At 35.8% G+C, this 17466-nt stretch overlaps 1 protein-coding gene across 1 annotated transcript in view; it reads right to left on the bottom strand.

Moving 5' to 3' along the window:
- Positions 1 to 884: 884 nt before the first annotated feature.
- The window catches only part of MIPEP (mitochondrial intermediate peptidase), a 171424-nt gene continuing 154842 nt past the window's right edge, over positions 885 to 17466 (bottom strand). Inside the window, exon 19 of the mRNA XM_027835130.1 lies at positions 885 to 1152. Within this exon, the coding sequence (XP_027690931.1) occupies positions 1058 to 1152 (95 nt within the window). The 3' untranslated portion in view covers positions 885 to 1057. The remainder of the gene's footprint in view (positions 1153 to 17466) is intronic.

Raw genomic sequence — 17466 nt, 5'->3', positions numbered from 1 at the left:
GTGTGACCCAGGACAAGTCACCACTTCTGTATAAAATGGAGATAACAATAGTAGCTACCTCCCAGGGTTGTTGTGAGGCTAAAGACATAATATACACATGTCACTTTGCAAATCTTAGAGCACTATATAAATGCTATTTATTATTATTAAACTTCCTTCAAGTCTTTCCATTGAATTCTATGCAAAAATGTTTCTGTGGGCTTCTGAGTTGTAAAGAATGTACTTTAATGTTGTACTTTAGTATAAACTACTTTACAACTTTAAAACAATAAACTGAATTCATATTCTACACTCTGTTCTTTGAACATATGCTCATTTTCAGAGCCTTCTCAAAGCCAAGAGGAACAATAAGTAAAAGATAATTATTAATATAAACTCAACAGGAAATTATGTATTAAAGTTACCATCCTGCCTTGGTTCATTCTTTGATGTGTCTGAAAATACAAATCTTAAGTTACCATACCCAACTTAAAAAAAAAAAAAGCATTCCATTTGATTTGAAAACCACAACTCATTTTCTTTGTTGCCATGTGATTAATGAACTTTCAAGAGTGCATTTTAGATGTATGGTACAATGGATTAGCCAACTTTTATGAAAATTGCATGTGTAATCCTTCTAGAGAGTACCAAAATTGTGTCTAAGGCACTATTTAAAAAGTTTTGTTCTTAATTAAGCTCACCAATTTAAACAATTAAAGATCAATGGGACAGCACTATTGTATTAAAGACATATGCCTAAGGAAATGCCCACATCTCAAATTTAACAGCTGCATGTTTAAAGATTGTTTGTATTTACTCTTGCTATGTAGTAAGTGGCTTCAAACAGACTAAGATTTATGTATGTCTGTGAAATTTGCCAATCAAGATGAAAGTCAGTGTCATTATTCATTGTAGGACAAATTGTTTATTCCAAGTTCTAACAAGGGTTTACATAAGTTGTTATGCAATATAAATGAACACTGAAAATAAGAAACAAGTTTTCATAGCATGCCATTTTCAATGTTGTTATTAAAACATGTGATTTTGTATGAAAAGAAATGGGGTATTTCCACATCATTCAAGAGTCCATAAAGTATGTTTCAAAGTTCATATCCAAGTCTGAAACAAGAGCACCAACAAAATCTTCAACGGAGAGACACTTTTGAAGCATATCTGAAAGAATGAAAGGGAAAATGGTCACTAGGTAATCAATATTTTATATATTTATGTAAAAATACCATGAAATTTTTAGGAACTAAATCATTATATTAACAACAATTATATCAGATCAGATGAAACTTAGAGATTGTCCAGCCTTTTGAAAGGAGAAGTGGAAAGGGAAGAAAATCAGTATTAATATAGTGCCTACTATGTGTCAGGCACTGTGCTCAGCACTTTTTTACAAATATTATCTCATTTGATCCTCACAAGAACATTGCAAGGTAGGTGCTATATGATTGTCATTTTACATTTTGAGGAAAATGAGGCAAACAGAGGTGAAATGACTTGCCCAGGGTCATATAGGTAGTAAGTAACTGAAGCCATGTTTGAACTCAGGTCTTCATGATTCCAGGCTCAGCCCTCTATCTACTGTACCACCATCTTCCTTTAATACAACAAGGTTATGACCTACTTTTTCTTATATTTTTGGTTTCCACTTTGACATTTGGATTGGCATTTCTGGCAAGAATACTCAAAGCTCAAACTTGGTACTCTATTGATATGACTATTATGTTTGGAAATACTGTAATCTGCTGATATTATGTCAGAATCAATAGTTTCTTTCTTCTAGGCTGCAACTCAACAATAATTCAGTTTAACGAGTCCATAATTATCTTTGGTTAGGATCTTGCTATGTGATAGGAAAGATACAAAATTCATGTAAGCAACACATTCCCTGCTCTCATGGAACTTAGAATACAGGGAGGAAACACACATAGATAACTTCTACATATAGTAATACCTAGAAAGGGAAGGGAATGGAGCATTTATATAGTACCTACTATGTGCCAGGCAGTGTGCTAAACTCTTTATAAATATCTTATTTGATACCCAAGACAAGTACATTAGAGAAATTAAAAAAAACAAAGTGATATGTGAGGTGTGAGTGGGGAAAAGTTTTTACTGACAGAGGGGGAATGGAGGGATGAGTGGAGAGAAGCTTCACAAAAGATGAGACTATTGTTTTCTCTCCACTCATCCTTTAGAGAATGATTCAAGAAACCAACCCTGTCGCCGCACCCAAATTCCAGAGAGCCAAGAATACTTCAGGGTTTGAACAAGATTCTTACCAGCATTAAACTTCAAGGGTAGATTGTATAAGAGAGTATCCAACACTATTACAGAGAAAAAAAGGCCACCTCTCACTCTTCTACTATGTACTCAAAATTTTATAAGAATTATAAATAAATAGGAAAAAATATTTTACTGAAAACTATCACTTAGTTTTTGCTAAAAGACTTCAAAAATGGGGAGACCCTACTACCTCCTGGGGCAGACCAACCCATTTGGATTTTAAAGCTATCCAAACATCTTACTCTTGATCTAAGCTCTATCTTGACTGGAAAACTCATTTCAGACACTAACATTTAGAACTGCATTTCCCTGCAGGACAAATAATTTCTAAAGAAGCAAATTTTCTAGCCCAGCCATGCTAGACCAGCTGTCATTGATGACTTAATGCTTTCTCATTAAAATAGATAAATGTATAAATAATAAACTAACACATACCCTTTGGATACATAACCAGGTGAACCTGGTCTCATTACAAGTCAGAAAGACTTTAAGAAAAAAAAAAAAGGACTGGAATTTGGTGCTTCAGTTAGTAGTAGATAGCACATTGTACTTTTTACAGAGAAAACATGTTTTCTGTATAAAACACAATGGTGGTATGAGGGCATAAGTTATTTTTAGCTGTTGCACTATAACAACACATAACAACTTGTTAGCCTGTTTTTCTTCCTTTTAATATCTGAAATATTTTTATGGTGAAATGACTAGTTACAGGAATTGTTCTAAGTTAAATCTAGTTTATTCGGCGCTAACCCTTACTGTAAGTATAACCTAGTGTTTCTTTGAAGTGGCTCCTTTTCAACTCACCAAACTGCCAGTATAAATATGACCTTACCCTACCCTCTTCCACAGACACACCTAAAGCACCTCCTTCTCCAGTTATACATGTCTTCAAACCATTCCTTTTTCTCAGGGAATGATAATAATAGTAGGCACAATGAAAGAAAAATACTTTTGTTGTCTCCCTTTAATAAAGTCTGGCTAAAGCCAACTGGCTCAGCTCAGTTAGAGGTGATTCTGCAGGGAATGTAATGGTTAAAGATGATGGTTCAAAAAAAAAAAAAACACAAAAAAACCTCAGCAAGAAAAGGCATCAAAACTTGAGGCAAATGGGAGAATGTCCTTGCTCTGTTCTCACAGTATTCTAACTTTAATTAGATTTAAATGTGTTCTGCAAGTATCAACATGAGATTTGCGAATTAAAGACAGTTCATGAATTAAAAGAAAAACCCAATGCTTACAGACTATTCAAAATATGAAAAACAAAGCTGGTTTTTATGTGGGAGCATGGTCAAAAGGAGACTATAGGCCCTGATTTTTAATTGTTGACAATGTTCTTTTTGGCTTTGGAGCTTTATTAAATATGGGCTTAAGACTCTCTGTTCTGGAAGAAAAACTCAGAAATCATGCAGATGTTGGATTCCACAGTGAATGGAGCTAAAAAAAACAGATTCAACTGTGGAAATCATTAAAAATAGGAAGAAGAAACTCTCTACCCTTAGTCCAGAGACCTGAAGAAAACTACTTTGCAAACATGCAAAAACTATTAATAGCAAGTACACAGAAAGGCAAAACTGTACTATTCTTATCTTGAAATACTAACTCAAAAGAAGGAAATACCATAACAAATGAGGATGGATATTTATTTACCTAATACCGGGAAGTGAACGGTATACACAGCAAGGGAGTAGAAAGACTGAGGATTTCCTCCATTTCCCTCCTCATTTTACCTGAGTAGTAAGTGGACTAATCAAAAATTTCTGGAAATTAATACATTTTGTAATCCCCCCTCTTTGTTCAAATTATGTAATTTTCATAACTCTGAGGTGCCAGGGCAAGTGTTCGAGGGGACACCAAAACAAATGATGATATTCAAAGAATTTTAAGCTTTTCTTTAGGTTTTCCAAACTGTACCACATAGCATCTCTTTCTTTGTAATGTCTGTCAACTTAAAACAGATTACGTTACAGAAAAGTGAGTATGAGAACTTGACCCCCTGGAAGACAGTTCACTTTTCAGGTTTTTTTTTTATTAGGGAATCGACTGATCCTCAATATGTCATAAATGTAGAAGTAGGAAAAGTAAGTCAAGCTGGTTTCCAATGCCACATGCACTTTCTCATTCCCTTCTTAAACTTCTCTTTATGTGTGTCATAAAGACTCTGCTTAAATTGCCATCATTCATGCCAGTATACCTTCCCAATTTTTAATTTCAGGTACTGCCCAATTAAATCAATGTTACAGAGTTCATTCTACAAGTAGTCAAGAAAGTAATATTTACAGGCCATGAAGGAGGGAGACAAAGGGAAAGCCTTTGCTGAAAATGATACCAGCTAGTATTAACAAGAACTATGTGGAATAGGACAACATTCAGACAGGTACTTTTAGAAAAACGTGAGTTGAGGGTGTTGTGGATTAAACAGTACAGAGCCAGGCAGACGGTGGGAGCTCAACAAAGCTGTTGCTACAGGGTTCTTGCTATGACTTCAACTTGAACGTTGGCAGCTAATAGATTTGTACTTAAGATGTTTTCTGAGTGCCCTCCAGGTATCTGTGCTAATGCTTCACTTACAGAAGTCCTTACATGTTCAAGGGTCTTCTAACTATGCATACTGCAATGCTATCACTAGGAAAATATTCTCTCCAACCCAGGAATGAGGTTCAATACAGGTAACAAAGTGATAATACTTCAAATTTCTCATGGCTTTTAATTTTACCTTCTCCAATTCTGCAATATATAATCTCACAAGGCTCACATTTAGATGGCAACACATGTATAAATATGAATTTATTTAAGCCTTTGACTATGGGTTTGGATATACAATTGAGGCACAGTGTTTAGCAGTTGTCACATGTATGGCTCTGAATCAATCTCTAGAGCCTTAGGTACGTCAGACATTCCTTGTTTGGATCCTGATAACGTCTATGACTTATCCCCAAGTTTTACCAGTTCTTGCGGTGAGAGGGCTTTCTGTATCATGAACATTAAAAAAATTAGGAAAAGAATATTTCATCCACAGATTTGCCATTTAGCTAAAAGGAAACAAATGAAGGAAATAAGAGTTTTAGGTCTTCTCCAGAAGAAGGGGAATTTTTTTAATACCTTAACTAACACCACTTCAAGCCCTAAATTAAACAGTGAACTCTGCCTGGATAACAAAATGGAAGTGGTTCAATCAGATCAATGACCTCTGCTCAGGTAAACATTGGTATAATACCAGTGACTATAATGAAAGCAGAGACAATTTAAATAAGCAAGGATTAATAAGCAGCTTGCTAGGTACTGCATGAGGTGCTAGGGATGTAAAAGGTAAAACAAAACAAACAAAAAACCAAACATACAACCATTCCTTCCCTTAAAGAGCTTATAAGAAGAGAAGACTGACTTTAAAGGATGCTATAGTAAGAAATCTGGAAAGAAGAGACTGGATCAAGCCCAAATCCTAGTTCCAATATGTGACTAGTTGTTTAACAGCAGCAAATCACTTCTGGGCTTCAATTTCCTCATCTGCAAAATAAGAAGAGTAGCACTAGTACTAATCCTGACAGCTTGCTATGAGGAAAACACTATATAGGATGTCCCAAAAGTTTTAATGCAGTTTTAAGCTATTAAAGCTTCATATTAAAAATGTTAAATTGTATTAAAGATTTTATATTAAAGCTGGTGAAACCCAGGATTAAAACAAGGTCTAAACTACCTAAGGCTCTAGAGATTGAGTTGTCCATACTCCAACTGCCTCAGTTGTACATCTAAACTTATACCAAAGTGTCAAATAAATTCATTATTAAATTTGTTAAATAAATTCATTAATAAAGCTTTAGTAGCGTAAAACTATGCTAAGACTTTTGGGACATCTCATATAAAGGTGAGCCTTATATATAGTTGGTGTTAAATAAGTGTCTGTTAAGCTGAATTGAAATTATAAATTGAAATTACCAGGAACATTTCCATGGTTTTATTCACTTATTTACTCACTCAATTTGCCTATTATGTGCCAGTGCCATGGGCAATATCATCACTACCAAAGTCAGTTTATTAACTATTTGTACACAGAATGATATTAAGAGTTATGTTAAGATGACACCCTAAGATGACTAGGAAATGAAATGTAGCTTTCTCTATGTGTTGGTAGATAACATCTGTATCATATCAGTAATGGTAGAAAAAAATAGGCAATATTTAGCTTAAAGAAAAGAAGTCAATGGGAGATGATGGCTATATTCAAATATTCCAAGAGCTGTCAAGGAGAAGAATTAGATTTATTCTTTTTGACGCCAAAGGCAGATGGAGTCATTCTTTAGTTAACTATAAGGAGGAATCTTTCAATAATTACAATCATCCCACAATGGAATGGACTATCTGTTAAGCAGTACGTTCCCTATTGCTTAAAAGTGTTCAAAGATGAGACGACAACTTTTTGGGAGGATTTGAGGAGGGGGCAAGGGAAAGAGGAGGGTCTGAGATAACCACTTATTAAGGGATAGTAAAAAGAGGTTTGATTAGATGACCTTTAAGGTCTCTTCCAATTCCAAGATTCTACAATAACTATGTAAAGTAAGCCCAAGTTGAAATGCTAAACAAGGCAGATTTATATTGCTGTTTTATTCCATGAAACAGAAATTTGACACTACAAACAAAACAGGAAGCATCACCTTACCCTTATCTAAAACAATGGTATTTCTGGTAGCTGTATCTATATGATGTGAAGTTATGGTTGTCACAACTCAAGTGACTTAACGGAACTGGGAAAATGCCAGAACTAAAATGTATGATCAAAAGGCTAGAATGGCTTCAGGATGAAAACAGGCCAAAATAATTAGGCCTCTTCAGTTTGGAAAAAAAATGACAGCTGACAAATAATATGATCTAAATTGATAAAAATCATAAAGGATGAAGACTACTCAAATAGAGATCTGTTCACCAAGCTCTAAGATACTAGAAAAAGGGGCAACTTTGGAAGCTTAAAGGAGGTAGTTTCAGTATAAAGAGAAGAATGCAGATTTTGATTGGAACTATTTTGGAAGTACTAATTAATTCTATTTAAAAGATTTAAAAGAAAAAAACCTTAATAAAGCCTCTTTCTCATCATCATCCTTATTGTCTTTGAACTTCAGACTTAGAATAGAGTTTAACTAAGTGAATTAGCCCAGTTACCACCCAGAGGGGAGGATCTCCAGCACAGGGACTGCAATTGCTGAGCAATTTCTCTAAAAGACAGGCTAGAAAGGTAAATAATAAAACCTTACACATATATAATTCAATTCCACAAGCATTTATTAAAAGCCTATCATGTCCTAGGTACCATGTAAGGGACTGGGAAGACAAAAACAAAACAAACCTTCTCACCCCCTAAACAGTCTTTGCCCTCAAGGAGATTTACTGCATTCTACTTCAAGGGAAACAAGGTATACACAGGAATATATACAAACTATTAGATGAGACTTATGGTTTTACTGGTATAGGGAACTTAGGATAGGAAACTCCTTCTACCAATGTAGACTGTAACTTCCAGTCTTAATGGGCTGCCTAAAAGGTTAAATGATGTGTCCAGAGTCACAAAGTCAGTAAGCGTCAAGAGGAAGGACGTGAACTTGGATCTTTCTGACTCTGAGGAAGGCTGTCTATTTACTATACCATTCTGCCTCTTCATACAAAGTACATTTTTCTTGTTCAGTCATTTCAGTTGTGTCCAACTCTTCGTGATCCCATTTTGGGTTTTCTTGGCAAAGATTCTGAAATTGTTTGCCATTTCCTTCTCCAGCTCATTTTACAGATGAAGAAACTGATATCAACATGGTTAAGTGACTTGCCCAGGGTCACACAGCTATTAAATGTATGAGGCGGGATCTGAATTCAGTTCTTCTTGACTCCAGGCCCCACAACATACATAGATGTGAAAAAAAAATCTTTTTTTTTTGATAGGTGAGCACAATAAACAAGAGACTCCAGAAAGATCTCTTGTCAATGTCTGAGCTTTAAAGAGAGCCAGGAATGCCAAGACATCCATGAAGTGAGGAGGGAGAACATTCTGTGCCTGTGGCAAGACCCCAGGGCCAGGAGAAAAGTAAGCTAAGGCACTCAGGTGGGGTTGGTGGGAGTCAGAGCAGAAGCTGTTGCAGCAGCAGCAATACCATCTACGACAAACTGTAGCTGCACCTGGGACGGAGGAGCATGAACCTCTATGGAACCTACCTGGTTCCACTTCTTGCTATTCTATCTTCTGGCTCTTTGCTTGTCTCAGGAATGCACCTCCCTAATTTCTAGCTCAAGCTCCTGACCTACTCCTCGTGAGCAATGGGGGAGCAAAGATTTTGGAAAACTAAAGGCTCAAAATGTGCTAATCTACTGTAGTATGATCACATATCACAACTTATGTGTGTGTCTTATAAATGATTTACAAAACAGAAAGTGTTTTCATTTCATCCACACAGCAGCCCAATGAGGAAGGCAAGGCAAGTATTATCATCTTCCCTTTACATATGGGCAAATAGGTTCAGAGGTGAAGTAACTTGATGTCCTGATCTTTCTTTAACACAGATGAATGAAAAAAAAAAACCATTTATTAATCACTTACTACGTGCAAATTACTGTGCTAAGCACTGGGATACAAACAGATAAATAAGAAAGCCCCCCTTCTCAGACAATGAAGCGCTGTTTGCACCTGAAAAAACCTACATTCTGCCTCGATTCACTTTGGGTTATGGAATTTCCTCCATAATAGCCACCAATAAGAACAACAAAGTCATCAAAATCTTTAAAGGGCATTTTATAAGTTAAAGTAGTTATATATGCCAAGCTGAGATCAGACTGATTTCAAATTGAATCTACAAAGACAAACCTGGCAGGAGGTAATACTCTTAAGTGAATTTTATGAGATCAGTATTCTCATTCCAGATCTGTGTCACTCCCAAGCCTAAGGCAATTATATGGCTCATCTCTTCTTTGAAGTTTTTTTCCTTAGTTAGAACGCTGGGTTACCCATACTTTTATTAAAAGTAGTTACCAACTATCTTCAATCACGTGTAATAATTGGGAAAATCAGATTATCTGTCTGAAAATGACATTCCTTCCCATGCGGGTACCTTTGTTATCACATCCTCTCTAGACTGGGTTAAGTTACTATCGTCCTTAAGTAAGTTCATCTACTCCTGGCTGCGGATTAGGATTTCCTAAATAAAAGTCAAATGGAAGATCTGGACCTCGTGGCATGAATGTTGATCGTGTGTGTGTGTCTGTATGTGTACATACACATACACATGCTCTCTGTTTATATATTAGTTTATTTTAATTTCATTGTGGGATTGAGTAATTTCCATTTAAAATTACATTCTGGATTACAAAACATTTTTTCTTTTGAAGCTCAATGTCTTTCTTAAATAAACATGCATACACACCCACACACTAAACACATACACACCCTCTCAAAAAAAAAATCAGTATATTTGTGGAAGGAAGGTCTTAGCTTTGAGAACACAGGTGCTCTCTCCCATTTCATTCTTTTAAATAGCTCTGAGCTATTTCAAGGTCTAAATTAGGTAAATAACTAAACAAACTAGAGATTTCATTTATTTGGCTATTATTCATGTGGCCATTACTTGTAGTATTGAAACTGTGTTGTAATGCTGAAGCTACTCCAAACACAGAACTCAGTGTCATAACTCTACCATGTATATAGTAGAAAAATGCTTCTCCATCCAACAAAGAGGATGCTCTGGTATTAAAACTTGCTATGATGCTCTATTTAAGAACTACTACCTTTCAGATTTGCCAGCAAGAAATCATGTAACCTAATCTAATTCATCTGAATCTAAAAAGTATTTATAAAGTACCTAATCTGTGTAAGGTGTTGTGCTAGATGCAGTAGATACAAAGACAAATTAAAAAACAGTTCCTTGTCCTTAAGAAGTTGACATTCTTCTGGGGGGGGGGGGGGAGGGAAGAGGTGGTGAAATATCATGCAAACATTTAAGAATAAACATATTAATTTGGAGAGGATAATAACAACTGGGGGGAAATTGGGTATACTTTTCCTCAGGAAGTGGAACCTGGGATGAACTTTGAAGTTGAAGATTCTAAGATGCACAGGTGAGGGGGAAGTACATTTCCTGCATGGAGAACAGATTCCACAAAGGCACCAAAACAACAAGTAGGCCAGTTTGGCTGGAGTGGAGAGTGTGTGAACAAAGCAGTGATATACAATAAGCATGGAAAGTTAGGCTGGAGCCAGATTATTTGAAGGGCTTTAAAAGATGTTATCTTGGTATGACTAAGAGCAAACTTTAAATTCATATTGATGATAAAATAAAAAATCCCCAAGGTTCTTTGATTAAGCTAAGACAGCAGATATGATCTCTAGTAAGTCACTGTCAAAAAGCACATGTTATCTTGGATGGCAGGAAGAAAAGGCATAATTGGGATGGCCAGGTCATGGGAACAACAAGATGAATAACTAGAATTTTCTCCAATCCCCATTAACTTTCAACCCACCAAAAACAGTGGAATTACATGCCAGAGGCAGAGCAATTACAGTTATATCCAACAGGACAACAAAGTGAGAAGTCCAAATGGGTAACAGCTTTATGAATTAGCAGTGGAAAACATCAAACTTCAAGGCTCTAAATCAGTACACTACCCCTGCGAGTTTCTATACTCTAGCAGGACAGGCTTGTGCTTTGGAGACTACTTGGAGACTTCCCTGCTACTACAGTCTCTCTTGGCATACTCCCCTCTCTTGTCCTTCTTCATCATCCTATTACAACACGCAGTGAACACTGACTGCGTCCTGCCACCTGAAGGAATTGGGTAGGGGGAGCTTCTTTTCTGTCTGGGGCAACATCTAGCTTGGGAACTCCTAAGGTTACAGAAGCCCTGCCTGGAATACAAACTTTATTCTCCTCCCAACACTGCAAAAAGCTGAGGATGCTAACTCAGGATAGCCAGAGGACTAAAGAATGGTGCGAACTTGGGCAGGACTGGGTCTGAAAGGATTCTAGTTCCCTTTACTTGAAGCCTGGTGTAACCACATGTGTGGACCAGTCTTATCTCTTCAGAATCTAGTTGGGGCCAGAGTCAAGGTTGGCAAAAATTCCCCAGTAGAGACAAAGGCTGAGATAGCAACGAGGTCCAGCCTTGGGGATAAATCCCATTATCAAAGGGGAAGATTAAGAAAGTAGAAGACAGGGTAATATAAGGACGAAAACTCAATTAAAAAACCCAGAGTACAAGCACCTAAATCAAGAGAGAAGATACTAGGATTAGAAGGGAAGATGAATACCAAAATATCCAAAAGATTACAAACTTCTCAAAATAAATATTTCAAACAATAGAAATTGAATCAGCACCTGCCTGATGGAACATAAAAAACACAGTGGGTTCCCAAAAGGGCATGGGACCATCACAGGATGGATCAAGGAAAAAACCATACTACTGAAAGACATCAGAATAAATGGGCAGAATGGCTTGCACGGTGGAAACCATTTCCAGAATAAGAAAACTTGAAATCTATAAGTTGTCTTCAAAGAAGCAAGTGAGAGAATTGCACTTGAGAAAACAAATATGTCAAAGTAAAAAGCAGTGTGAAAGATGTAAAATGTAAAAATAATGTTAAAAGAACATGCAATTTCTATACAAGCAAAATACCTTGGTCTGGAAGAGAAGATGTGCAGAGAAAACCTAAGGATCAGAGGCCTCCCAGAATTACAATGATAATTTAAAAAACCTAAGCACAATAATTTAAGAAATAATACAAGAAAATAGACAAGAACTTCTAAATACAGAAAAGAAAGCATCAATTGAAAGACTCCAGATTGCCTCCACAGCAAAAGCCCTATACTATCCTAAAACCTTCCTTTACAAAGGGTTCACATCTTTCTTGGTAACTCCATTTTCCACCAGCTTCTCTGTTTGGCTTCAATTCCACTGAATAACACGCCCTCCTTATTCCTGCAACCCCTACCCACCTATGATAAACTGATCACCATGAAGAATGACTCAGGTTTTGATACTCTGCACTTTCTCAAATCACTCTCAGTTGCCTCTCCCCTCTGACTAGACATGACTCCTGACCTACTCTTCCCTACTTCTCTTTTCAGCTTCATTTTATGTGTTGTTTCCCCCCCGATTAGATTGAAAGCTTCTTGAGGGCAAGGACTATCTCTTTTTTTCTTAATTTGAATCCTCAGAGCTTAGCACAATGCCTGGAACACAGCAGACACTTAAAAAATATTTACTGAATTGAACTGAATTGCTTCAAATCCATACATATATATATAGATATAGATATAGATATATATGTGTGTGTGTGTGTAGTGGTTAAATTTAACAATTCCAATGACAAACAACAAATTTTACAAGCAATAACCCATCAGAAGTGAACATAGTAATATATTTTGACAAGCAAAATAGCTCAAGATGCAACCTAAAAAGACATACTCACTCTGCAAACCTGACCGTAATCATCAATGAAAAAAGACTGTCATTCAATAAAAGAGAAACCTTTGAAGATTTATGGCAAAAACAAAAACGAGAAACACAAAGATACAAGCAGATTACTGACATGCAAACACTTCAAACAACAATAACACAAGATGTAAATACAAATATCAATAAAAATAAACAAGGAAATAAATTATCCAATCTCTAGAGACTATTTTAAAAACTAGAAAGAAAAAGACATCAATTGCCTTAGTAAAACACAGAAGGCCCATTAAGAGATTTTTTTTTCTAAAAGCACACAAGGGGATACATTTTTTTAAAAGTTGAATTTAAAGACAGAGAAGTGATAGTGGAGGAGTAGGCTTGAAATACCACAGATCCAGCTCCACAAACATCCCTACAAATGAATCATTGTATTTTACGACATAAATTACAGAATAGGAGGATACCTAAAAGGAGAAAGGGAATGTGGAATACAGGTCTGTGGGCAAACTATTCTAGTAGTCTCTCAGCAAGAAGAAGGCTACAGGAGAATGGGTGAAGTGGCAAAAGGAGGGATTGAAACAAGGAGAAAGAAGGGGGTAGTGTCAATCTAATAAGGAGACTGTGTCTGATTGAAGAGAACTCCCATGGGTGAAGAGGTATATTCTGTAATGGGAGATGGGGATCTTATACTGGGTCTATCATGCAGGGAGATAGTACACAAGGAAGAACACTTCCTCAGACTGTTATGCTCCATGGACTGCCTCAGGAGAAGGAAAATTGGAATTTCTGAGGCAACTGGCACCCAGAAGGGTAAGACAGTGTAGACCCAGGGAGGTGATTTCATGGCAAATGGGAAATAAAATAATCACAGGGAGGGTCAGGAGTAGAACTGGATCATACTATTTGAGACATAGAGGAATTTTTATCATGGGGCAGTGCTTCTCTCTTCATTACTTCCCCAATGAATTGATACTAAGAGTGAGGTACAACAGGAAAAAAAAAAAAGGATAAGGGAAAGATCTATAAAGGAAATAAAAATTAGAAGAGGAAATTTAAACTTGGTATTTCAGAAGCTTTTAAATCCACAAGGAACACATAGAAGTACAAAATAAAATAAAACACAACATAAACTATGAATAAAATATAAACCAAATGAATCAAAGGAACAGTTCAGAACAGACAGAAAGGAAAGAGAATTAATGAAAAGAGGAAGATAAATAAATAACTCTTTTTAAAAAGTCAAAGAAAAACTCTAAAAACAAAAGAAGTTGAAGGGAAAAAGAGGAGAGGAGACTGTGAATTAACCACTTAACTGAGAGGGAAAAATAAGGGGGAAATGTGGAAAGAATTAGATAACTTAATAAAATAAAAAAGAAATTTATAATGTAAGTAAAACTCCAAAACTAGGGAAGGAATTGACAAAAGTGAAGGGGGGTTAAAGGTGGGAGAAAAGATCCTGTGAGAAAAGGGTTACCCTAAAGTAAATTAAACAAAAGTAATCATAGGTACAAAATAGTGACTTAAAAGAAGGGGGAAAATCCTAACTAAGGGGAAAACCAAAACAAAATTAGAAACACAAATGGAGGAGAATATAAACCTAACTCTCACAACTTTAAATGTGAATGGATTAAACACTGCAATAAAACTAAAGAAAGTGATAAGAGTGGAAAGAAAAACAAAACTCCACACTGTTGTTTACAAGAAATATATACAAAAAGCAAAAACATGCACAGGATAAAAATTAGACTGGATCAAAATTAATATGTTTGGTGAATTTTTTTGAAAGCTGTCAATTATCCTATTAGATGATGAAGCAAAAACAAAAATTCATAATATAAACAAGAAAATTAAATTATGCTTAAAGCAACTATAGACAACAAAACAATATTAAACTTTTATTCCCCCCATAGCATAGCATATAAATTCACAAAAGAAATAAACTGAATCACAAGAAGGTATATAGCACAAGAAGATATACAAAAATAGAGTAATTGGTACAAAACATATTACTAATATATTCAAATGAATTTGTGCACTTATAAATCTGCATGCTCCTTCCAGCAGTACAGATCACAACCCATCCGTTTGCCCATTCTATGCAACATATGTCCATATTCTCCTATAGGTCAGACACAGGGGGTTGATCTAATGTGCTGGAGGGTTTCTTTTAAAAGATACTTGCGGAGTACTCACACTGTTAACCTGTATCCTTTGCCTAACCATAGGCCTCAGACAAACTGAGGCCTGGGAAAGACCTTAATTTAGAAAGGCCAAGGTCATCCACTGCATCCCAGGCTACCACCAATCAACTTTTGTCTTGCCACTGGACTTTGATGACTCTGGAGAAGAGAGTGAGGCTGACAACTCTGCACAGCTCTGCCTCACTTAAATCAAATTCACTCACTAGTCAAGACATCACCCCCTGATGTTACTGGTACTCTTTGAGAATGAAGGACAAATAACAATGACCAGACTATCTCTCCTCACGCTCCCCTTAGATGTTTCCCTGATGATATCCTTTATTCCATTTCTCCTCTGAAGTTTCTCACTTTTGGAAACGGCAGTATTCTATAAATCAGTTATACAACACTTTGGTAAGTTCTTTTGATGACTCCAGTTTCTTCTAGAAACAAAGGCCATTCCTTTTTTTTTTTTTAACATCAATAATTAACAAAATTATCTCTGCATCAGTTTATCAGATTAGCTAATTATAACTTGAAAATAAGAATGGACCTAGACAGAAGTGATATAGGATAGGTAGATTTTAATGTAGGGTTCAGAGTGAAATGTCTGGAACAGAATATTCTATTAATAGTCTGCCTGGGAGGAGTCCTCAAAAGCTCTATAAAATTATCAGGTACTAGGCTTGGGGGCTGGAGATGAATAATGCAAAAACGAAGGGACAAATTTGGCCCACATTATAATTTTGCTTTGGGCCAACCCTGACAATTGATTTCTGTTAATAAAGAATACTGCTAATAAAAAAAAAGTGACTCTCAATCCACTTGTGGCCATTATTTCTGATGACTCTAATGGAAGCATTTTCCATAACTTTAACAATTATTATTCATTTAATGGAGTGGTTCTTCGGTCTCGTCTGGTATTAAGAGTCTTATTTAAAAATAAAGGACCTACGTAAGAAAAAATGAGCATGAAGTATTCAGACAACGATGGGAAGACTTGTATGAATGTCTTCAAAGTAAAAAAGAATTTGGAGAATAAGATATACAATGACTACAGTAATGTAAATAAAAACAACACCAAGAAGCAGCTGATGCCAGATTAAATGTAATTGATTCTATCTGATCAAACATATTTCCCCTCCTCTCAATAGAAAGGTCAGGGACTATGGGTATACAATGTTGTATATGTCACCAGATCTTGTCATTATCTTGGTTGATTTTGTTAAATTGTTTTTCAAAGTTATGATGAAAGGTCCTTATGGTTCAGGGTGGTATACTGGGAAAAGGCGGTTGAATAAAAAACCCAAAAGGCATCAATAAAAAATAAATGAAATAGAGTCTGGTCTAATATATATCTCCAATTACTTATGGTATTAGTTCATGTACTTGGTGCTTTACAAGTCATAAAACATGCATAAAAACATATACTCACTTCCTGAAAAATTAAGAGTATTACATTGAAAAGCATATGGATTTCTTTAACTTATAAAAAGAACATTAGCGGGGCAGGTAGGTGGTGCAGTAGATAGAGGACTGGACCTGAAGTCAGGAGGACCTAAGTTCAAATCTGGTCTCAGACTAAAAACTTGACACTTACTAGCTGTGTGACCCTGGGCAAGTCACTTAACCATAATTGCCTAAAAAAAAAAACTTAAGAAAAGAACCTCAGCTAAGAAGGGAAATTGTTGATTGGGGGAAAAATCTTTGCATCAAATATCTCTGATAAGGGCTTGATATACAGGATATACTGAAGAGGAACAGGAACATATAAAACTAAGAGACATTCCCCAATGGCTATGTTCAGAGGATATGAAAAACAAATCTTAAAAGAATTACAAACTATTAACAACTATACGAAAGATTGCTCCAAATTACTAGTAATGAAAGCAATGCAAATTAAAACAACTCTGAGGCCTCATCTTTTGGCCAGAAATTAACAAAGATAACAAAAGATAGAAATAGGCAATGCCAGAACAGCTGTGTAAAGAACGGAAGGTACTATGAATTAGTATAATCATTCTGGGAAAAAAAATTTGTAATGATGCTTAAAAAAAATTCACACCCTTTTACTCAGGGATCCTACTGATAGCCATACAACCCTAAAAGTCAAAGAAAGAAAGCTCCCATAGTCAAACATATATACTTACAGTAGATTTTTTTGTGTGTGTGGTAACAAAGAGTTGAAAACAAAGCAGAAGCTCATCAAGTGGAGAATGGCTTACACAAGCTATGGCATATGAATGCATTAGTACTAACTGCATTGTAAAAATTATGAATATGAAAAATTCATAGTAACACGGGAGGACATATATGAACTGATGCAAAGTTAAGTAAATAGAACTAGGAAAACAACATGAACAATGAGTACAGCAGTGTAAGCAGAAAGTACAATAATAAAAAAAGATGCTAAACTATATCAATATGCACTAAGTGATAGCATTAAAATGACTAAGCTTAATACTTATGCACTTAGGTGGCCCAGGAGACAAAGCACTGGCCAGTTACTTAATCTGACTGCCTTCAGTTAGTTTCACCACCTTTTTTTTTTTTTTTTTTTTTTTTGCTTTTCGGTGAGGCAATTGGGGCTAAATGA

The sequence above is a fragment of the Vombatus ursinus genome, unplaced genomic scaffold (genome assembly GCF_900497805.2).
Source record: "Vombatus ursinus unplaced genomic scaffold, bare-nosed wombat genome assembly UNPS02014813.1, whole genome shotgun sequence".
Taxonomy (NCBI): domain Eukaryota; kingdom Metazoa; phylum Chordata; class Mammalia; order Diprotodontia; family Vombatidae; genus Vombatus; species Vombatus ursinus.
This window is presented reverse-complemented; position numbering and strand designations above follow the sequence as displayed.